The sequence below is a fragment of the Ammospiza nelsoni genome, chromosome Z (genome assembly GCF_027579445.1).
Source record: "Ammospiza nelsoni isolate bAmmNel1 chromosome Z, bAmmNel1.pri, whole genome shotgun sequence".
NCBI lineage: Eukaryota > Metazoa > Chordata > Aves > Passeriformes > Passerellidae > Ammospiza > Ammospiza nelsoni.
This window is the reverse complement of record NC_080669.1, coordinates 71,744,274-71,768,396: the sequence shown is the minus strand read 5'-3', so window position 1 is coordinate 71,768,396 and position 24,123 is coordinate 71,744,274. Positions and strand designations below refer to the sequence as shown.

The 24,123-nt window shown below is 35.5% G+C and overlaps 1 protein-coding gene across 1 annotated transcript in view; it reads right to left on the bottom strand.

Annotated features, from left to right (window-relative positions):
• ALDH1A1 (aldehyde dehydrogenase 1 family member A1) overlaps window positions 1–23,360 on the bottom strand; it is a 29,056-nt gene extending 5,696 nt beyond the window's left edge. Inside the window, exons 1-10 of the mRNA XM_059491958.1 lie at window positions 23,189–23,360; window positions 15,957–16,061; window positions 11,955–12,095; window positions 10,274–10,403; window positions 9,138–9,199; window positions 6,954–7,082; window positions 4,416–4,529; window positions 2,731–2,833; window positions 1,994–2,178; window positions 335–499 (exon numbers count right to left, since the gene is read on the bottom strand). Of these exons, the coding sequence (XP_059347941.1) occupies window positions 335–499; window positions 1,994–2,178; window positions 2,731–2,833; window positions 4,416–4,529; window positions 6,954–7,082; window positions 9,138–9,199; window positions 10,274–10,403; window positions 11,955–12,095; window positions 15,957–16,061; window positions 23,189–23,278 (1,224 nt within the window). The 5' untranslated portion in view covers window positions 23,279–23,360. The remainder of the gene's footprint in view (window positions 1–334; window positions 500–1,993; window positions 2,179–2,730; window positions 2,834–4,415; window positions 4,530–6,953; window positions 7,083–9,137; window positions 9,200–10,273; window positions 10,404–11,954; window positions 12,096–15,956; window positions 16,062–23,188) is intronic.
• Window positions 23,361–24,123: the final 763 nt, after the last annotated feature.

The window sequence follows — 24,123 nt, the reverse complement described above, 5'->3', positions numbered from 1 at the left end:
ATTCACAAGTTGTTCCTCCAACGTTTACAGGTCATTGTGACTTTGATATGTGAGACATAGACAGTATGGAGCAATGCAAGCATCCAAACCTCAGCATTTATCTAGGCAGGAGCCTTTGCTAGCGCAGCATCCTCATACTCCTCTCTCTCCTTGAGCAATCTGGTCAAATGGGCACCGGAAAACAACAAAAGCACTTTAAACACCACCAGGATGGAACAACAGGTTTAATGAGAGGATTTTCATGTAGTCACTTGACCTTCTAAATGAATATTTTGTGCAGATATTAAAACAGATGACTTCCAGTGAGGGAAGAGACTGCTGAAGATTTATTTACCTCTTCTTTGGCGATGCGCATATCATCTGTAACATTAGAAAAAACTGTAGGCTGGATGAAGTAACCTTTGTCTCCCCATGGACCTCCTCCACATTCCAGTTTGGCTCCTTCTTTTTTCCCACTCTCAATTAGCTCCAGGATTTTTTTATATTGCTCCTTATCAATCTAAATGAAAAGATATTTCAGGAATGAAAACAACACATGCTGATAACAGTTGGTCTTCTAGCTTATTAACCTAAACCTGTGTCCTTATGACCTGGAGAAAAATATGGGTCTTTTTTCTCTGTGGCAATACACCACAGTGAATAGACCTGATATAGGCTATTATTTTTTGTTTCTAGAAAGCATTACTCTAGAAATTATAACAAGGAATCTGATGACAAAGAGAGATATTTAACATAACTACCATAAAAGAAATGCAGCTGCACTCATAATTACAATTTCATCTTAAATGCGACCATACCAGTTCTAAAAGGAGTAAATTTTCTAATCTGTAAAATAATTAAGCTTCAGCTAAAGGTTGCTAAGGATAAAAATAGGTCAAAAAAGGAAAATTATGAGACTGGAGGAGAAAAGAGTCTTTATGTTCATTCAAATATTTTCATTATTGCTTTTTTCGCATGTTTAACTTCCTTAATTTTTTTGTAAGAGTGTATTTAAATCTCTCATTTAAATTGTTAGCATGAAATTCAAACTCAATAAAGCCACAATTATATGAGAGAACATTTCTGCTAATTTTATATTAGCTGTACACCAGACACAATTGGAGTTTACTTTTTTTGAATTTTCCTGTCCTTTGACTTTTAAATTCATTCTGCTGAATAAATTTTCTTGTATCAAAACATATTCCAGAGTATCAAAATAATATTTTTAAATTTGCCAAATGTTTTGTGGCTTGGAGTGTATTTTGTTCCAATTTACTGGATGTCTTTTATTACTCAAAATGACTGCGATAACCAATAAAGAATATGTTACTCTATCAAATGCATGGGAGTGGTTTTGTCTCCTACTTTTTCTTTTTCTCTACTACAGCACTCTTTTACATGCTTTTATTCCATGTCCTGCAGTATGAGCTGATGTGGGAATAAGACTAGATGAGAACTAATGTAACAGTGTTGAGTTCACAGCATTGTGATAGCAATACTTTTTAATGCTGCATTTAAACACTCATTTGATGGAAAAGCTGTTGGTATGATCTTTTAACAAAAGGAGAAAAAAAAACTCTTGCATTTTAATTGTGTAATATTCTAAAACTGAAAGCAGCATAATAAAAGTCTAGTGCCTTGAAAAAGGGGAGAAGATATTAAAACTTATTTCTTCAAGCTAGTCACTTATAGTGGCACTATCTGAATGAAAAGTTAGAAAGTTCTAGCATGACATAGATGATTGTACTTGCATTTTTACAGATCTTACATTAGGGCTTTTCAAAGCATTTCATTTTTTTATAATTACTCCCCTTCAATAATAAAAAGAGAAAGAGACCTTAGGCCTATGATATTGGCACAAACGACAATCACTCTGATTTCTTCCTCTTTGTACTCCAGACTAACCTCTACAAAACTGTACTTAGCCTTGAAACTCCTGCAACAGTAAGATTAGTAAGATGTCAAATTGTAGTGTCATGACAGAATTAGGCTGAAGACATGCAATATCACTCACTTGAGGGCCTTGCTGCACACCTGGCTTCAAAGGATCCCCAAGAGTATACTTCTTTGCTCTTTCAATGCTCCGGCGAACAAACTCATCATAAATAGGCTCTTCCACAAAAATCCTAGATCCTGCTATACAACATTGTCCCTGGTGATAGAACAGACCAATATGGGCAAATTCCACAGCAGCATCCACTGCAAAGAAAGGCAGAGTTCATCAGATCATAAACCTGAATCATCACACAATCAATTCTGTACAAACCTTTGTCACCCATCTAATTTCCCTTTGTAGCACTTTTTATTTTTATGGCCCCTTAAAATACAGATATAGAACCATTTACTTATATCCAAACTACCCTTCTCAAAAGCACCATGGTACATCTAGCTGAACACACATTCAGAATCCTGTAGATTTAACATTATTTGCCCTGTCAGGACTATCAACAAAAGAATGCAGACAGAAATTGAATAAACCTGTTTAAGATCCTTCTATCTTCTTTTCATTCTTCATTCATGTTTCATTAGGATGATCATTAATTACATTAAGAGTGAAGAGGCTTTCAGAGCTCCACATCTATTCAGGAGCAATTGATTTTCGTGGCCATCTAACTTAAAATTATGGCATGACCAGAAAACATTAAAAATTACTTCTTTTTTGAAAAGGTTAAAATAATTTACTGACAAAGAAAGGAAAAAGAACGTTGGATTTGCAATAGTAGTAGTTCATATAATAAAATTCCTACTAACAATCTGCATCTGCAAATATGATGTTCGGACTTTTTCCTCCAAGTTCCAAGGTAACTCTCTTCAGATTGCTCTTCCCTGCTGCTTCTTTTATCAGTTTGCCAACCTAAAACGTAGGAAGAGGACAGCTTAATGTCAAACGTTTGCAATGACCTCTAAATACATTTTTCATTTCCTCAAAAGTGAAAATCAGTTAAGAGATTTCTACTATCCCAGTAATAAAATGAAAAATAAGTTAAAATAAAACAACTGAAAAGAGTCAGGATACAGGGCACTCTATGAACTGGAAGTGTTTTCTAGAAGAATTTCCCCCTGTAATGTTAACTGCCAAATATATGAGGTGCTTTTTTGCTTGCTACCACTCTACTTCCATGTATCTCTAGTCTAAAGCAGGCACAGGTTGCTGCTGCACCTGTTACTCCCATTAAGTTAAAATTCCTTTGTTTTATGCATGAGAAAGCTCTTTAATGCACAAAGTTTATGATGCAATCTACACTGGCTGCATGGACGCTCTTCCTTGTTTCAGTTTCTGTCTTGGATGAATGAAGAGCAGGAAATGAACACTGCAAGCTAGGACCCTTATCCTGCCTTTTCCTACTGATGACATAGTTGAAGGAACTACTTACTGTGAACTGCCCTGGGAAAGCTGTGAAGGAAAAATCTGCTTGTAGCTCTTGTGGCTTTGAACTGTAGCTGCCGGTGTGTAGCAGCCATCAGGCAAACTTTCTCCCTCTGTCAGCCTTCCTGCCATCATTTCTCATTGCTAAATTGCACTGCTAGAAGAGAACAATCACCAAACTCTAGAATACATGGGTCCATCTGCCTTTGGAGGATCACTGGGCACTGGGAATCGTAGCTGTCACTGTCTGTTGGTAACATCTGTGGGATATTTCTCAGATGTCAGGGTTTGGGGTTGTTTTCATTTCCCATTACTGCGGAGCTGAATGTTTCTGAGAGTAAACACAGCTCTTGCACTCAGTGTGTACTAAGCCCTGACATGAAGCAATGATATTTATCTTTGGAGTCTATATCCAAGAAGTTAAGAGGCCAGATGGCAGCTTTTCCATTAGCATGTATTTAGACAGACAATATAATGAACTGTATCAAAGAAATAGCTAAACCTTAGTCCTATATATAGCCTGCAATGAGAAATATTCAATTATAGCACTTCACAGAGTGAAGGTTAGGGAAAATTAACAGTGACCTTCCTTTTAAACAGATACATATTCAAACACCCAGACCACCCAGATGGTACTAAGTATCAATGAAATACCAAAAATCTGTCACCTCACCTAAATGTGTGCAGACTGAAGAATGAGATTTCCTAGGTACCTTCCTGTCATCCTGCTGTTATTAAACTCAAAGATAACAGAATATCTTTTAAAAAGAATGTTATGAAAAAGTTTTGGTTTGAAGGAGTAAAGACTTAAAATACCCTTGGTATACTAGGATCTACTGTATCTCATGGACTGCCTTTGTTTAAAGGGCTTTCCAGCAATACAAACATTGTTTAAATATGTTTAAAGTTAATAATAACCAACAAATCATTAAACAGACTTTGTTTAACAAACCAGCAGCCTTAAGAAAGGAGTTAAAATAATTACACAGAATAAGTTAGACATTAAATCATTGCTGGGAATCAGAGGGCCACATGTCCTGCTTCTATTTTCTTGCATTGATTATAGTACCTCTGTAGAGCCTGTGAAAGCTACTTTATCTATATCCATATGGTGAGAAATTGCTGCTCCAGCGGTGAGTCCGAAGCCTGGCACAATATTCACTACTCCAGGTGGAAATCCTGCCTGAATTGGAAAAAAAATCCTGTAAATTTGGGGAAGGATTATAACTATAAGAACATGTGTTGCATGGTATTCCCTTTTCAGTTCTCCAGCCACATTTTCTTAGTCATATATTTATTCTCAGCCTTAGAGCCCCACAAGGTTTCATTCTCACATGATTTACACCCTCTTTCCTTCACCTGTCTTTTAGGTTACTGAACTCTTTTTTTTCTTTTTTCCCCCAAAGAATATATTACTTTCATTCTTGGTCAGTGCCATTTTCTAAGAAATATTTTTTTAAATTTTCTCACTCAGATGCATAAAGAAATATTGCTTACTTTCATGTCTGCTTCATTAGAACTGTTTGAATCAACAGATGTACTAGCTGACTTCTGCACATTTATATCCATGCTAGATGGAATTTAATTAATGATCTGCTACTGAAGTTAAGAAAAATGATGGAACTCTGGATGTAGGTTGAAAGTATAGTGGGTAATGAGAATTTGCAGCAAAAAATAGGCAGATTAGCTACAAAGCATGAACAAGCAGGCTGAGATGGGCATAGTTTCAATATCTTGCACATTTTTTATGCAAACAAGATTTTCCTATGGTTCAAAACAAATGTATTGTTTCCCACAAATCCTGTATTATATATGTTCCATTCACAGCAAAATAAGCTATTTTCTTCCAGCAGCTTGTCAGGCAAACTCCAAGGATGTGAGAAGAGTAGATGGAGTTTTGTTGGTTTATGAAGCAGCTGCACAATATCAATGATACTTGAGGAACACAGAATTATTAAAATATCAAATAGATTCATATCCTGCATTATCATTTCAAAAAGTCTCTTTATAGCACTAAACAGGATTTTGGAATTACATGCGAAAACTCCATGTTTTTTGGAAAATGGTGCATTTCAGGTGGTGAGTTGGAGCTCCTAAAACTCATGTCCTGCATTTTGGATACCAGGTTATTACTTTTGTCAAAGCAACTTTTATTGCTTACAGTTTCATGCTCAGATACAGTCTGTCAATGCTCGTTATGCTCATTTAATTTTCCAGATAAATATTTACCCTGAAATTGATGAGACAATGAGGTTCTTTTCATTTGCTTAGCATTGCCTTTCTTACTTAAGTTGTGTAGAGAAATCTCCCTTTGAGCATTTTATTTTTATGTTTGTTTTAGAAGCTCTTATCTATATGTTAGTAAGAGAGACTTGTGAGTGTCATTAAACAAGATAGTGAAGGTTACAGAAGTGACTATATAGATATTTTTTTTCAAGTGGGCTTTGGGGAACTAGAAAGTTAAATTAGACCTTCAGATATTTTCACAAGTCCAAAGCAGCTATTGAAGTGACCACTGGCAGGGATTTGGCCTCCAATGTACTTTTTATATTCCCACCTTCTGAGCTTGACTTGCAAGAAATCGGAATATCACAATAGAAATTTCATTAGATCAGAACAGAATTGAGTTACTTTTCCTGTAAAGTTATTTTTTTCAGACAAATACACTTTTGGATACTTATTGTTAAAAACTGACAAAGAAGGTTTCTCACATATTTTTAAAAGCTATTCCTCCTCCCCAGTATTATCTAATAGCATTTACTATGGGATGCAGTAAGAGCAGGACGTGCCTCCAGTCTGATAAAAATTTTGTTTTTGTGTAATATTAACACACAACCAATCAGTGGGCTGTGCTGAATCACGGTTTTAAAGCAGAATTATAAAATGTGCCAAGTCACTTCCATTAAAGCTCTGCAAGGTTACTGCACTAGTGATTATTGACATCTGTGCCAACCTTTGAACAACTTAGATTGTATTTGTTGATTTTATTGGGAAGAAAGCTAAACTGTTTAACTGTTCTCTTTGGGTGGTTGCTGGACTGAGCATAAGAGCTTTGGAGACACTAGCTTTCTGAAGAAACCGGCACACCCCTTATTCAGGAGCACAATGTGTCTTCTCACAGTTTCTGTGTGAAGAGAATTCACAGGTTTGGCAGCAGTCACCAACTTGATTTTACAGCTCCCTGTTAATAATAAACGTAGGTGGATGAAAACTTTGTTCAGTTAAACAAAAAAAAAGCTGTACAAACAGGTTCTTTTCTGTGATAACTGTACTAATAAAGTCATTGCCACCCACCTCCAAATACTCTGCACTTGACTCCTTGTTTGCTTTTGACTCTGAAAGGTACTGTGCTTTTGTAATACAAAAATATTTGCTAAATAATGGAGTTTACTAAATTGATGTTGTGGGACTTTTTGTGTATGCACTAGGCTCATAGATATGCATGCTTTTGCCCTGGTTTGGCTTCGCTGGTTTACAGCAAGGTAAGTTCCACAGTGCAAGACTAGGCATGCCATGAGCCTGTCTTGTATTACCTTTGTGGCATTTCAGCTGCAGTGTACTCTTACGCTTCTGAGAGGGGCAAATAACCCTCTTGTTGGTGACTTACCTCTTTAATTAAGGATCCCATGTAAAGGGCACTGAGTGGAGTTTGTTCTGCTGGTTTGACAACCACCGTGTTTCCACAACAAAGAGCAGGGGCAATCTTCCAGATGAACATAACCAGTGGGAAGTTCCACTGAAAGACAGATGAGAAAGTGTATCCTATTTCTAATACATCACCAAAATACCTCAGCTTTTTCTATTATAATAGTGAAAATTTTCAGCTGGGTGGTTGAGCTTTTTGTTGAAATCCTTTCAGAAAGAAGATGTTTTGAAAAAAGCAATTGGCAAGCCATGTAGTACAAACTGGGGATTTTGTGTATGTGTAAGTCCGGGGGATCCAAGGTATTAGTTACAAGCTCAAGAGACAATGAGTGTACTCCTTTAACTAAGTATTACAGGCAGTTGTTGGATTAGTGGTGCAATTGGGAGTTTTGCTGTTGAATGGTCACATCCATCACCAATTCAGCTTTCTAAGGGAAAGAAGGTAATGACACATAATGCTGCCCCTGCCCTCTCCCCTGGAAGTTTCACTGGCTGCTGTCTGTTGCGAGCAGTTCAGGCAGATGGAAGAGTAGCTGAATGCTTTGGACCCCATGTTCTGCAGTGTGAGGGACAACATGACCAGGGGAAAACAGCTTAGTACGTTTGAGAATGCTTGCTGTGGTTTGGGTGACATTGAGGCCATGAACCTCAGCTCAATAAATACCTTTTTGAAATGGGGAAAAACGCAGTTAAGAGTTACCTATTATGTTAGAGTAGCTAGGAGGAATATACATGCAATACTTTTTTCTTTTCTCTCCTTTTCTCCTTTCAGACTCACCCCAGCCTCAAAAATAATGGGAGCATAAATAATATAAAGTGAGGGATTCCAAGGTTTTCTGCATATTCATTGTTGAAGTTGTACATACAACCTATGCAGTTGTACATACTACTGCATAAGTGAAAGGAAGTGGAAATGGTGAGCTATCAAAAGTAGTTTGCAACATACACATAGTCCTCACAGTTTTGGTTTATATAGAAAACTGCAGTTTGTTGGTTCATATTTCGATGGAGGGAAAATGAAGATATACTAAGAAATACTTAACATTTTATAAGGGAAGTCAGTATTTGTACTATCTGCTGCTTGTACTTCCAGGACATAATTATATTTTAAATGGCCACGTCTAGTGTTTCTAGCTCTTTGTCATAGCTTGATTGAGCATTTCATTTGAAATGCCTTGTGTCTGACCTACAAGAAGATCTAAACCAGCAGTTTCCCAAGCTCTCCTAGGGACTGGATACAACCATATTCAAGTAATGTTCTCTAAACCAATGTGGTGTGTGAAGCAAATTTTCAAGATCAACTTAAAAATGTCAGGAACGTGAGCAGGACCTGCATGTCTGAGCAGACCTTATAGACAAGATGACTTTTAGAATCTGTTGAGTTGTCAAGCACACCAGGTGAGGCTGCTCATAACTACTGCGTGCAAGGTGGTGGGTGCATTAGGAGAGCCTAGTGCATATAACTATTTTCACAGACACCCACCAAAACTACATAGACTTCACAAATAAATTTAGAACTTGAGCTCCTCAAATATTTTGAATGATCAGACTGAGGTAGCCCTTTTGAAACTTAGTTGAAGAGAGCAAGTTCAATACTGGGAATTCAGATGTGCCAAACGGGGGCTTTGTCTGACACATTCTTTGTGTTGTAACTTGTACCACCATCATGGTGAATGAGTCTTAGCCATAAACAAAGATCCAGCTGTCTGAATGCTGTACAGAGCATAACAGATATTCTAGGTCTTAAAGAGCATAACAGATATTCTAGGTCTTAAAGAGCTTATTGTTAATAGGCTTATAGGCTTAAATATAATAGAATGTAAATATTACACTCTCCTCCATGTTTGTTTCTAATTTTTTCAATAAAACGCAATTTCATTTTTCAAATTATTTTGTAAATCAAACTTCTATTTGAGATTTATTTTCTCTCCATGTACAGGGAGGAGAGGGACAAGGTTGGACCAAAGTGACTCATCACACACTGATGAATCAGAATTACAGATCCCAGGATCATCTCTGTCTTTCAGGACCTGAAAACTTTTGGTTAGGAATGTTTCACTACTATGCACTAGCATAGGCAAAATTTCAAATGCATTTCCATTTGTAGCAAGGAACATTTGTATTTACATAAATGGTTCCAACTTACAGGAATAATTTGGCCACACACCCCAATAGGCTCATGTCTAGTAAATGTAAAAAAGTTTCCATCTATGGGAAAAAGAAATAAATTAGTCATTCAGACAAAGCATTTGTGAGAAACAGTTAAATCAGAAACAGTTAAATCACAAAGATTATAAACTAGGGTACCAAACTTAGCTGGACACAATTTTATTTATAAATGATATTTTCAAAATCTTAACTATGCAAAAAGCCATAAAGTACATCTGGATTCAAGGTCTACTTTCTTCATAGCTACAAGGTTTGATTGTTCCAGTCTGACTGTCTTTTTGCAGTGACAGCCCTGTTTCTCAATATGGTATGCACAGTACACCAATAAGCATTCCTCATTTCTTTTTCCTTTTATCACCTTTTTTTTTCTTTCAAGAACTTCTCTTTTAAATCCTAGGTATATATCAGACATTTTTTAATATTAGATCTCAGCTTAAATCAAATCCATTAAATATAAAATTCTCTTTGATTCACATAAATATGTGTTCCATTAAACCTAGTATAAAGGTCTACAGGAGGCAAAGAAGTTGGAAGTATTTATCACTCTAGTTTTCCTTAATTCCTTCTTTATTACCTTTTCCTTAATTCCTTCTTTATTACCATTCTTTTCTTTGCCTTGCTGAGAGAGGTAGCTAGAGAGACAATGTTTTCATAGAGCTGCTTAATGGGAAAGGGAATGGAATGAAATTTTAGCAAGTGCTGTTTCCTCATTCCTATCTCATAGTACTTTTCCTAACACATTATCCCATCACTGAAGTAAATATTACAGCTTTGTGCTAATCTTTGCTTAAATATGTAGACACCCAGGCCTCACTACTGTAGCCTTGTATAAACTATACATTGCAATGCAAAAGAGCCTACCACATTTCTTAGATGTTTGCACAGGTTAAAATTTTTTTATTCATAAACAATACTTGTTAGTAGTGTGAACAAGAAATAAACGTGAAGACCTACACTCAATGTTTAAACTGAGAACTATGACAACTCTTTAATAACCTACCTTAAAAACTTTCGAAAATATTTTCTGTGTTGCACAACTTTTAGAAAAAAGTCAGTTATTTACAGCTTGTGTTGGCCTCAGTTCTGTAGCTTTGTTATCTCGGAACTACTCACCCATTGGAACAGTACGCCCATGGATTTTATCAGCCCAGCCTGCACAGTAGCGTAAAGTTTTGATACAGGCACCCAAGTCCATTAGATAGGCTGTGGAAAAGAGCTTCCCACCATCAATGGTTTCCATTGTCTGCAGACAACAGCAAAATTAAACAGTTAATATCAAATCCTGATAATAGTTCTTTTGCTTACGCTTTGTAATTTAGCTTTAGGAAGTTCACTTTGAGGATTTCAGCTTTAGAACAAACATTTAGATTACTCCCCTCTGAAGAACACAATTTGAAAACCTGAATGTAGCAATTTCAAAGTGAGAAATTTTCATGATGTTTTATTTGTATTGAGCTATGCAGATAGCATGGTCACAGTGCATTTGGAGTGGTAAGGTTTACTCAAAAAACTTCTCACCCATATGAATCAGTTCTACTTTATGTTAAATATTTTGCAAGCACAGATCAAGACATTAGGAAGGAGATTGTGCAAATATCTGATGTAAATACAATATCAGCAAGCTCAAGTCCTGTAAAAAATACCCTAATTACACCTTGAGTGTCTGATGTGCAAAGGAAAGATCTGAGCCATCTAGAATTCTTAAGTGAGAAAAATTCCTTATGAAAAATAAATACTTATGTAGAAGAGAGTCTCTAAATAGTGTCGCTTTTCAGCCAAATCTAAGGAATGTGGTTTGGATTAATTTCCACGCCCCTGAATATTGGGGCTAATGGATAAATACTTCAAACTAGATCAGTCTGAGTGATCATCCTGAATGCTGGATACTCCTCCTTGTCTAAATTTTTATGCTGTTTACAGAAAACCGGGATTCATCTTCAGCACAAACAATTATCCCTCCTAAGTTTTAATTCCAGAATGCATTTGAAATAGCAGAGAAGTCACCTTAATAATAATATCATAAGTGGAGTTTATTGCAAGGAGGAGAGGATACTAGCCTTTATCAAATTGGTGATGTATTTCTATTTTATATGTAATTTCTTGCCTTAGTTCACAATGTGTAGGTGAAAACATTACAAGTTATGTGTCTTCTGTTAAGTATGGTAAAATAGCCAGTACACAGCGGTTTGTAAGGAGAGGGCATCATTCCCCAGCACTCATGTTATTGCTCTTTTTAAAATAATCCATTGCTGTCTTTGGCTCTCCTTAAGCTTTATCATTCACTGCTAGTTGCAAGCTGGAGTTAATGACGGATTAGTGATGAGAAAATATAGAGTCATGAAATTCAAATTTTCCCAGTTCTGACTTGTATCATCTATAAGCATGGAGCCAGGCTTTGCGTTTACGCCTTGATTCAGGCTTTGATTTGAGTTTAGGCCTTGATTCAGGCTTTGATTTGAGTTTAGGCCTTGATTCAGCCTTTGGTTTAGACAAGTATTAACCATGGGATCAACGTTAGCGTGCTCTTAAGAATCAGTGATTCAAATTACTGTGGTTTAAGTTAAGGCAGCTTAAGTATCACTTTAAAGCGAATCAGAACTCAAGTACTTTGTGGATATGGGGTGTTAATAGACCAGAGTGCAGGCCGGCTTAGAGAGGTCCATCTGCTACAGAGAAAAAAACAAGTAATGAGACAACCCAGCTTCCCAAAGAGTAGGCATATTAAACTCTCTAATATCTCTCTGTAAAAATCAGGACTTTTCTCCGTGTCCTTTTGTTCACATATCATACTCACAGCTAGAATCAGACGATCTCTTTCGACCAAGTCAGCTAGTTTATTCAAGAGCCTTCCTCGCTCTGAAGCATCCATTGTGCGCCAGGTTGACCCGAGCTCAAAAGCCTTTCTAGCTGCTTTCACTGCCTTGTCTACATCTGCCTGTGAGGAAAACAAAAACACTTATGTGATCAATAATTGGTTCTGTCATAAGCCTTTCTTTGCTGTTCAATGCGTAAAGTTTAGCATAAGTTCGACATAAAGTTGAAATAAGAGAAAAAAAACCCCAATCTAATAAAAATTAGTACCAGTAATGTTAAATATATGGGTTATTTTCTTTCAAACACTTCTGTTGCTATTTCAGGAATGTAAAATTCTATGAGAAACAGATGGGTTCTCAAATTTCCAAAATAAAAATATATATAGAGAACTCTATTTTTAAAATTTAGATTTTTAAGCTCTTCCTATATATCAAGCACTTGCATTAATGATATAGTTTAATCTCTTTCATTTGGAAAGAAATGTCTGGGTCTGTAAGGTAAATGCTTAATTGCCTCTCATCTGAAAGTATTTTACAGGGCAATGAAGACCAGGTTAGAAAAGCCTGTTCCTTAGGACATTTCATAAAAAGAACACAAATTTATTATTAAGGAAGACAAATCAATAATTTTTTTGGAAAGTTTTAAGAAATATTTATGTATAAAATTACTTTAAAAATAAGGCATGTTAAAAAAGCTAAGCCTACGTATTTTGAAGTCTAAGCACTGTCTTTGTCTATACCAGCTAATTCGTTGGTCCACTGATATTTTTTTAACGTATTTTGTAATTTATCATTTGGCTTCCATTATGGATGAAAAATCTACAATGAAACCATTCTGTGCAAAGAGTATTCCAGGATTTAAGGAAAAACAATTACAGTTTCTTGAAAAAAGGCTTTTAGTATTTGGAATTCTTCTGTAATTTAATATTCTTGTAAAATTTACCAACAAAAATTGGTGACATAAAAAAGAGATTTAATACTGATTTTTTGTAAGAAATGGAAAATTTTGAGGAAAGAAAGAATAAAAAGGAGTTACTATATATGCTACATCTCCCAGAGAAATTTGCATGCAATGTTTGAAGGATATCTTAAACATTTTTTTGTCCTGCTATTTGTTAATATCTCCTCCAGGGGAATAATTAGCAAGATTGACTAAATCAGCAAATTTGACTAAGTCAACACTATAGTCAATTGTTTAAAACATGAACTAGATCTTGAATCTTTAACTGATATTGGTAGACATCAACTAATTTTAAGAAGCTGTGAGTATGGTGTGTTAGTGGAAAGCCCAGAACAGACCTTTGAGGCAGAAAGCCACATAAATTCCAAAAGTTTTTCCAGGAAATTTTGGAAAAGATAGGAAGGAACTATATGAATAACACAGCCATTTCTATAGAGTGATACTGACCAGTCAGTATCAGATACTGACACCAGGTACCTAAAATATACCAAATTAAGACTGATTTTCTCCAGAATCTCTAGCATGTTGTGAATCACCTTATCACTATCTGTGACCCCTGTCATAAATTTTCTATATTGTTGCAATAGGATTCAAGGGTGGTGGCTTGGACTTAACTGGAAAAGGAGAAGGGAAAAAAATATCATATGAACATGAATGATGTAAATTAAAGCTACATTGTCTGGTGTTCATTCTACTAGAAGTGCAGAAATAATAAAAACTGAGAAAAATAATATAAGAATAAGAGAGGGCTGCAAATGAAAAGTAATAAAAAAAATTGTTCTTCAACTGTATGAAATTTAATTTCATTACATAAATCTACACTATGAGTATAAAAACTCCTTTCTGAGCCAATTTAGATTTTTTACAGAAGTACATTTAGTTTACATATGCTGACTATTAGGTGAGCTGCTTTATTATTACTAGGGGCCTTTAGGATTAGGAATGTAGCTTGAAAGAGCCATCAAACTGGAAGAAAACAGTTCCCACCCACATATATGTCTGTTCTTTGTAATCCCCTCTTGTTTTTTAAAATACCACTGCAAGGCAGTGGACAGCCCTTTGTCAACCCTATTGTATGCACAAATTAAATTCCTAAAATCTCTTGGCTCATTATCTGAAGTCTAGCCTCTTGCATATTAGGTTCATAAAGGCTGTGTAATTTACTAGATCTGCACAATTCACTAGGCAATTTAGTTAATAGCAGTTGTCATTACACATTAGTTTGCAAAATTATTGAAGAGAAAGCAAACCTGTGTTTTGAATAGTATTATCTCTTTTATTTAATGAATTGTTGGAGAGTTTGTAAGGAAAGAAAGTACAAAATTTTTGAATGATAACTGAACAGTTGCAGGTTATGAGCAATTTAATGTAGAGATGAGAAATTATCAGTGTCTCAGCACTACTTATAGTGGCATTAAAGAAAAGAAAAACCTTTGAAAAACTTCAGGTGTTTTGATTTTTTAAAATTATTTCATTCCAGGTGAAATAATTAAAAGTCAGACTTTCTCAGACATGTTTCTCAAAGAAAATGTTTAAATGTGACATCATTATGACCTTGCTAATTTGTGGTCACTATTGCTCAAGTACTAGACAACATTAGAGACAAAGATTATTAGATGAGATTACAGACGAGAGTGAGAAAGATGTAATGAGAAGATGATTCTGAGTGTATTTCTCAAAAAAGAATTTTATTTCAGTGTGAATTTCTGTACAGTAAATTAAAGGATCCTGAAAAAAGCATGTGCTTATTATATTGGCCATAATTTTTGGTGAACTTATAACACAGAAAAACTTACAAATTTTACATTTGTTCTACTCAATAAAAACATGATTAACATTTTGATGCTGAGCTTAAAAAAATGCTACTTATGCACAACATTCTAGAGATGCACATTTCTTGACTAAAATGAATATATCATTTAGTGAGAAATGTGAAAAAACCTTTCATTTTTGGATGCAAGATTAACTTTGAAGTAGAACTGTAGAAAATCAAATACATATGTGCAAGGACCAGACCAATAATTATAAAACCAGCTTTATTTCCAGCTACAGTCATCTCATAAAGTGGAAATAAAACCTTCATTTATTGTATTTTCCTTCTCAGAATATATAAAAAAACCCCTTTCTTTGGTCAGTACTTTTAATACTGTTAAGCACATTGTCTATCCTATTTTAAAAAAAAACAAACTACCACCTTCCTTACATTTAAACTATATAGTAGTGCTAGGCAAATCCTGTTCATAAGAAAAACACATAATGTAACAAAAATACAGAGATCAGGGCTTAGGTTTTCATTATATCTTTGATTGCGTCTATCTGAAACTTTCCACTACAGAATCTCATAAGAATAAAAAAAAAAATTCTTTGCAGTTTTGAACAATATTTTTAGTCATCTGCTTCATTGATTCAACATGCTTTAAGGAGGTCAGTTTTGTGAAATTAGAGACAATTGATAGGCTAACTTCAGTTTGAAAGTAATTTTTAGGACTATATGTTTTTCAATATATTTTTCACAAAACAAAATATTTGTAGGGGAGAGTACTGAGACTACATATAGCTAAAAATACACATGGTAGTGATCATCACAGAATTTGTGGGAAATGGTAGGTATTTGTCCTTTTTATATTTTCTATAAGGAAAAGCCTTATATCAATGTGTCGTGGACAAGATTACATTAATTTGTAATGAAGAAAACATATCAGAAAAATAAAATAAAATCCCACCTAAATTTTTAGATGTCAATGACCACAGATTAGAAAAAGAAACAATAATATTAGTAAAACAAATCAGTAAAAATATTTTTTCAGAACTTTTCTCATATGAGCCTAAGGTAAAGCAGTTTTTCAGCGTCTCTTTAAAAAATATTATGGTTTATTAAAAAAAGAGTTTGTGAAAGAAGGTATACAGGATGAAGTAGGTCCATCTGAGGTGGTTTTACATTACACAGATTGCTGCTTGCCTTCCTACTTTTAAGATACACTGAAATTAAAGTTACAGTTAAGGGCAAGAAAGAAAACCCTACCTTGTCACCTTCTTCAACCTCACAGATTTTCTCTTCAGTTGCGGGGTTAAAGACAGCAAATTTTTTACCACTGACCGAATCATGCCATTCATTGTTTATAAATATCTGCAGGAGAAGAAAGAGTGCAACAATATTAGTGACACATATATACCTGCTGTCTGTTGTATGTTTTAGTGAATAAACCTACCTTTCAAAGCTGAGAGCTGCCAGATTGATAGATGTCTGAACTAAAACTGGACAGCTGTTATTACATTATCCTGAAGAGATGAGTAATCACATACACACTTAACCATGACAAGGTTTTTAAAATTCACTTCCTTTGGAGAGGAAAACTTTCTCTTCATTGCAGTTTTATTTTGTTTCATGTCATAAAAATATGCTGTTGTAAAGTGGTCCTTCCTGTCTGAAGTAGAAGGGAGGTTCAGCCCTAAATGACTTGTGGAAAACTACCTGAGTTTCCCATGCTCACAGGGTTGGTAACAATGCAGGCCCTTTCTGTTACATGGCCTGACAGAAGTAAACCAATCCTTGGATTTAGTACGTATAGTGTATTGAATTAAAAATATCTTGGAAATCACAGCTTTAATTAACTTTTCTTTGACTTATCTTCAGTCTCTCCTGCCAAAAAAAGGAAAATCCCAACAAAAACTAAACCGATCCATACCACCAAACAAACAAAAGCAATAGCAGGGCTTTTTGAAATTGACTGAAAAAAATCCCTGTCATAATAAATCAAATAAGTTAAAGAATCATGGAATGGATAAAGCTGGAAGGAACTGCAGTGGGGTCATATGGTCCAATCTCCCTGCTCAAGTAGGGTGATATTAGAGCACATTGCGCAGAATTGCACCCAGATAGTTCTGTGTGCTTAGGACATACAAAAGGACCTCTGTCTGAAATTTGATGTACTTATCTCTGTTCACAAATGCAAAACAGAGCCTGGGTCTTACCTGTGGGGGCACCAGATCTGTACTACTCTAGAGCCTGCCATCTCTGGGGCACTGTTGGTAAAATGATCAAAGTGGTTTAATTTCTTTTTTAACTGTAGGTTAACCTTGAAGCAGAAAGGAAATTGTCATTGAAAAGACCCAATAAATGCACAGCTGTTGAAAAGAGGGGGATAAGTTGCTAATAAGTGCTTTATACACTTGGAGTGGGCATGACACAGTACACAGTCCAAAGCTAACAGCACCTGTCCTTCTCTGCCTGACCCTCTGTGATCTCTGGGTTCAAGTCAGTGCTGAAGCAGGTGTGCCATGCTAAGCTGTGCCACCAGTGCCTTGAGCCCACCCTCCTGATGCTGGTGGGCCAGTGCACTCCCTTCTCAGTGGCTCCCAGTGCCATTGCATTCTAGGCATGAGTGTGAGATCTTAATTGTTCTCACCTGCAAGGACATGCCAGGCTCTGACTCACTGTACTGGCTATTTTGAGCTCAGATTGTGATTTTTTCCTAGTGTCAAGGCACCTTGACCCACAGTTAGCACAGGGGTCTAGCAGTGAGATCACCTAGCACTCTCCATTAGGACAAAGAACCTAGTGTTGCTGCTTAGAGTAACAGGAACTTTGAAATAGAAGACCAGAAAACACTTTGGTGTAGGTAAAGTAGATGATGGTTGACTCAAGACATGGCAAGACAGTGTCGAGATGCCAGAACTGCAGGATAAATGTCTTTGGTCACAGAAACTTGAGGAAAAAATCCTTCCACCACAACCACATGTCATAAATACGTCACAGATTTCAGGGAATAAATTTTCTGCACAATATTAAAACTGGTTGAGTAGTTGTTAATACTCGGTCAATAGTTTATTAATACTTTATTAATATTATTTTATCATCAATATTGATAAAAGTACCATCCATAAATGGATATGGCAATAATCTTTTAATATATTAATATATTCCTGTATTGTATTAATATAGTTCTGTATTTTTTTGCTTGTTATTCTGTGGGCAATTTATATAATGTCATTTCCACCTCCGACCATCAGGACTGACCAGAAAACTCCTGATTTAATAAAAGCTATCTGAAATAAATATCTAAGTCCATAGAAATTTCTGATAAGTGATGAAGCAAGTTATAAGATTACCCACACAAAATTCCAATGTGGAAAAAGGACAGAGACAGCAGTTAAATGGTTAATATGACAAAAGCCATTGCCAAGAAAAGAGAAAAAGTAAAAGGTAAATATTAACATAACACTGCCATGATGTTACAGTATGCCAAATTCATATCTGTCTGTGAAAGGAATAATAGAAAAACATACCATTTTTGGAAATACTTAAAGCACTTGTTTGAATACTACATTTATTGCACCAATCAATATCACCCATAATATTAGTTTTGAATATATTTCTTATTAATGTTTCTAATACCATTCCTGTTTAAATTATAACTTGATTATCATATATTATATATATATATAAATACACAAACACACAATATTTTATCAGAGTTGTATAATTCAATCTACCCATATGTCTTTCATAAGCTAGATAGTGGCCTTGCAAAATAGGGGTAAGAAAGATGGGAAAGGAAAGAAATCGAAACTCTCATGTAAGCTGCATTAACACATTTCAGGCAGCTGTACTCATGCAGCCATGCTCATAAATTGCTGTGGAGTATTTTCTGCACACAGGATGTGGATCTCTAAGCCCAGGCAACACCTAAGCACCAGCTAACAGCAGCCTCTAGCAACAGCTTTGACCTGCTGAGGAAAACAATGCTTGGGATCACCTTGCAACAGGTTAGAGTGTTTTGTTAGTGAGTCAGAACTCCACTGACAGCTCCTCAGACACAAGTGCTAAGGATCTACCCCTCCGTGGCAAGTGCTGTGCACTGGGTTGTCTGTGGTGACTGTCTACAGCCCACCAGGTTCAGGGCTACAAATTTATTTTGCAACGATTTAGGAATATGGATACAGATGTTTTGTAACTCTTCACTGGAATTTTAGGAGAGAAGATTTTTTAAATTATTGTTTCAACAACCCAAAGAGTAAGTGACTGTTCACTTTCTTTGCAGTAGAAGTGGAAATACAGATTTCCAGCAGATGAAACTACACTGTTGGAGCTTCATATTTTAGATAAAGCACAAGCAGCATCAGTCAAAAACCCTTTGATGTCTTTATTCCTGAATGTCATTGGGCAATAAAATCTTGCATTTCTGAAATGATTGATTTCAGTTCAAATTATCCAATACCATCCATTTCGTGTCAAGGTAACCTGCAAGTATTTCTGTCCTTGTTTACACAGTTGTTTTTGTCACTCAGGTGACCTGAGCAGAGAACACAGAGAATGGATACACAAGATCTGAACTTAGACTTTTTTTTTTTTTTTGCCATCTCAGTGGTTTCTTTTCCTTCAGTTCTGGAACACTTTGAAAAAATTCTGAGTTAATTTTGCAGTATCTGCTAGATGGGAAGTGCCATATTTGTGTCTGAGCTGCATGAAGGGAGAAAGCATTTTACTCTGTACAGCCTTGCTTCTGACAAACACCATAGCTCTGCTGAAAGAAATTTTTGGGTCTTCACATTAGGTGTCGTCATCTTATGAATTGTATCCTTTTGCTATGCAGTCTGTACAGTGTTTCAGGCTTCAGTCCCTCTGCATAATAATTTAGAAGTACAGATTTGAAAGAAAATTTCTGCTGTTGCACATTCAGCATCTTTCTATAAACTCACTGTTTGTTCTGGTGGAATTTTTATGTAATTCACTAATTCTGATTTACATTATAATTCATACAAAGATGTAGTCAAGAAAAGTAATGGAGCTAACTAAAAAGTGACCTTCCCTAACTTAGCTTTAAAGATAGCTTTTTAAACATGGAGCTACCTTTTGTTTAGATATCAGAAATTTTTCCAAACTTACAGTATAAGAAAAAGCAAAGCTTCTTCCCACCTTAAATCTGCCCCTGGATATTACAAAACTTTTCTTGGCAATACTCTTCAAATGAGCCCAGTTTCCTGTTTTACAGAGATAAAAGTAATCCCCAGATTTGAGCCCTTGCTCCTCTGACTGGTCTCAAGCTTTCTCGTGGGGACTGTGGAGCAGGCCATGTCACAAAGAGCATGTTTTTACAGGCCAGGAACAATGGGGAGACACCAGGGCCAAGGCTGGACATGTGCTGGAGGCAGCTCAGCATCACTCGTGCAAGGTGGTGCACAGCGCTGAATAACTGTTGTACCTGTCCACTCCTGCTTATAGAGATTGTGACAGCCATTCAGGGATTCTTGAGTACAATAACGCAATAAAAATTTACTTGGTAGTAAATTTTGTAGATACATCTAGGCCTTAAAGTTTTGTGGCCCAAGACAAGGCTAATTTCAAGTGCTAGAAGTTTTAATTTACTAGTCTAAAATTATTTTATGAAATCCCACTGTGTACTTCAAACAGTACAATTAAAATATGTGTCATTTCTTAAGGTACTACCAAAGGAGGAAAATTTAAGCTTTAAAGAAATATGTCAATATAGATGCTGGTGTGAAATCTCTTTTTTCTCTCCCCCTCAAGTTTTTCCTTAAAAGAATTTTATATTTGGCCAATATTGCATGTAACTTTCTTTCTCTCTCTTGCAATATGCTATTATTTATGCAGGAATTGCATTTTACTGCTGCAATGGACTAATAATCAGAGAACATACTCTTTCTATTAAATATTATGTAACTTTTTTGATTTTCCACAGTGACTCTGTGTCCACAAAGTGAGCTGATCTTAAATAGAGTAACTTTCTGTAGTAACTTTCTAGCTCATTTTCCCAGATATTCCAACTACATTTTTGAGCTTTTATGCCTGACCTTTGTTTTTGAGGCTGGTGGCTGCAGCATTTTAATATTCAGTTATAATTTTTCTTTACTCACCATGTCTTACCCTTCAACACTTCCTGATACTCCACATGTGGCTGAGCCAGAGAATGTTCAGCCCTTTTCTTCCCCTCATGCAATTTGACAATCTAATAATTAACTAATCTTAGTTTCTCTGATTAAAGGAGTACTACAGGGTTTAGTGTATGTGAAAGTATCATGACAGAAAGCATTTGTCAAGTAATCATTGTCTAAGTAAAATATTTACTAACACATTTTTAGCTAGCTACCAAAACACATTGGGTTAATGGAAAAATCTTTAAAAGAGGTTCATATATGAAACCAAATCAAGATTACTTTATGGTTCAAAATCCAAAAGCCAATTTCAGTGTTTAAAATACGTTTGATTTGATGTCTGAAAACCAAATTTCATGAAAAGTGTTAAGTGTTATACCATATGCAAAAGGCTTACTCTGAAATATATCTATATCAATCTATAGATCATTTGGTTAATGAGCCTTGTGAAAAGCCATAAATGATTCCAAACACAGAAAATAAAAGAGAGAGACTGTTAAGTAAAGAGAGTCCTTGGAACATCTCCTGCAGATCTCTCCTCAGATCCTTCGTGATGACTGTCGGTATTATGCAATGGTAGAAAAATTGGAGGTTACGAAGATGAAGGATCTGGTTCTAGCTGATTTAGACAGAAAGGTTAATACACCAGCAGTAATTAGTGCTTCCCTCATCTTGATCCTGCCAGTGTTACTAGTCACCCACATCCCATGTTCCAACTTGTACGGGACAGGAGAGGAATGGGATGGGTACACAAGAGTGCAAAGGCCTTATTAAATTGGGGAATGAATGTTGTGTATGGGGTGACATTTCTGTTTGCCCAACTCCCTCTCCCTCAATACACTGCTGGGGCTTTCAAACAATCCTATGTAATATTTGAAGAGAGGAGAAAAGCACTGCAAAAATCAAGCCTCCACAGCCATGGGCTAGATTTTGTAAACAAGGACATTGCTTTTCTACACAGTTAGAATTTATATGCAGCTTTTAAGGAAATGGTACCTATTATGAAGGCAAAATAAATATTTGTTATGTGACACTCTCCTTGGCTGTACACTACAAACTAGACTTTTCAACAATGTGAGCTGCCTTTGGTTGTTTTTTGGTACTAAAACAATCTATTCTTAATAATGAAATATTTTAGAAGGATGGAAATATTTACAGGAATTTGTGTTTTGCATATTCAGTTACATCACTTGGTGCTTTTTTTTGTATTAGTTGTTTTCCTTTAGAGAACTAAAAAATCAAAGAGTAAAATAAATTTTTTTTGAGACAGGAAGAGCAGTAGCAGGCTACTGCATGGCAGAACTACATATCTTTCCTGTTAAATATTTACAAAGTAAGATCCAGTGTGATTTATTCAAGAAAGACATGTAGTGGAATAAGTTTAAGTTTTTTCCATTAGAAAAAAAGGATAGTATGGAATTTAAAAGAACTAATTTAGATGAATACCTACTTTAGGAAAAGAAATTAAACAGTGGTTCTGAAAAATAAAATTATTTCCCTCACAATGATATCAAGAAAAATAAAAGAACAGTAACCAAGACCCTCCAGAGTTAAGAGGTCCTTTCTGATCAATTCAAACCTGAATGTTTCAGAGGGCAAAGTTTCTGTCAACACTTTTCCAAAGTTCTAGCAGATATCTGTGTGCAATGATACAATGTTATGGTATAAAACCAGCAGTCTTTTAAAGCTGGAAACACAAGTTGGGATTTAGAAGTTTTTTTTTATCTGTATATTTCTAACTTTATATGGAAAGAATTTTCTGTTTCAAGGAGTTTATGGTAATATTACATAGTTAGATCGGTAGACTATATCTAGTTTATAGCTACTTTTTTACCTGAAAAACAAATTCAAAACCAGATTCATTTTCTTAAATGTAAACATCTGACCAGAATTAATTTTATTTTAGTTTTGTTTTCACGTATCCCTTTCCATGTAAGCTTATCTGGTATAATTATTTGAATCTGATTATAACACAATGCAGTATGCTAACATCTTAATTTGCTGGTTTAATACACTGTTTTGAAAAATAATATAGTAGAAACACTTCCTTCTTTGTTCCATTTATACTTTCTGGTACCCTTACCACTGGTGAAAATTTGTTTCAGGAAAAACAAACAACACCCACACCAAGTGGAATGTGGAACAATTCTATCATGCATGCACATATAGGTGCTTTAAATTAGGTTAAAATGATCACTGAATATAATTTCTTAAGATGTGTAAAATCAGAATTTAGCAAGAATAAACATTTTAAGCACTGATTTACAGTGTCTTCCATAGTTCATATAAGGTTAAAATGACCACATCCTACTGTCTGAAGTGAATGTATAAGAAAGATTAGGAAAAGTAAGAGCTACTAACCTTGGTGTACTTAATTTTCAGGTCTTTCAATGGTTCTGGCAGTGCTGGCATAACTGGAGCAGGATTGCCATCTGAGCCTTGTTTCTTCATGATTGCAGTTGAGAAGTTCGAGGATGCTCCTGAAACACAGGTAAAATAAGGTATAAAGGGAATACAGTGATTTTTACCCTGACTGAGCTCTTGGCTTTATTTGTGCTTTTTATCTGAACCAGCCATGGTATATTTGCATACAGGAATATGATTGGATGAAAGAATTCATCGCAAAGAGAAAATGACACTACTTATTTTTATGACCAGAAGCAACAGCCTTTTCAGTGTGCTGAGACCTCGATGAAGCACATGCTGCTGAAACAATCTGCCCAGGCAGACACTACGAATTCCTACCTGGAGAACAGAGCTTAAGATCTCCTCCTCTTACCTGTAAAATTGCTTTCTCTCAGCAGGCAGGTATCCAGATTCTAGGGAACTCCTTCACGTACTTGAAGGCAGGTCTGAAGGTAAAGACAGACTTGCTATCTCTGAAAACAAACCAAGCCCTTCTTACTAGAAGGTTGATGAGAATAATTACCTGAGCTAGAAAGCATTCATTAAAAACAAGCTACCTTAGGTTACATTTTAATATGTTCAGAGTACATTAGAAGTAATGTAATTAATGTTTGTTTTGTAGATCACAGAGATAAGAAAAGACTAGGGTGATAGAAAATCCTTCATGTGTTTTTCAAAAATGTGAAGGTGGAAAAAATAATCAATCCAGCAAAAAATTCTCCCTGAGTTGAACTGAACAAAAACTTGTTGATTTTTTCTTCTAGGCAACACCAAAAATTTAAGGACAAAGTTTTTCATACAGTGTCCTTGGGAATATCTGAGTCCAAAACAAATTGTTCAATAAACTAGGCTTTTCTACCCTGGATGGAACGCACTTTTCTGTTCTGATT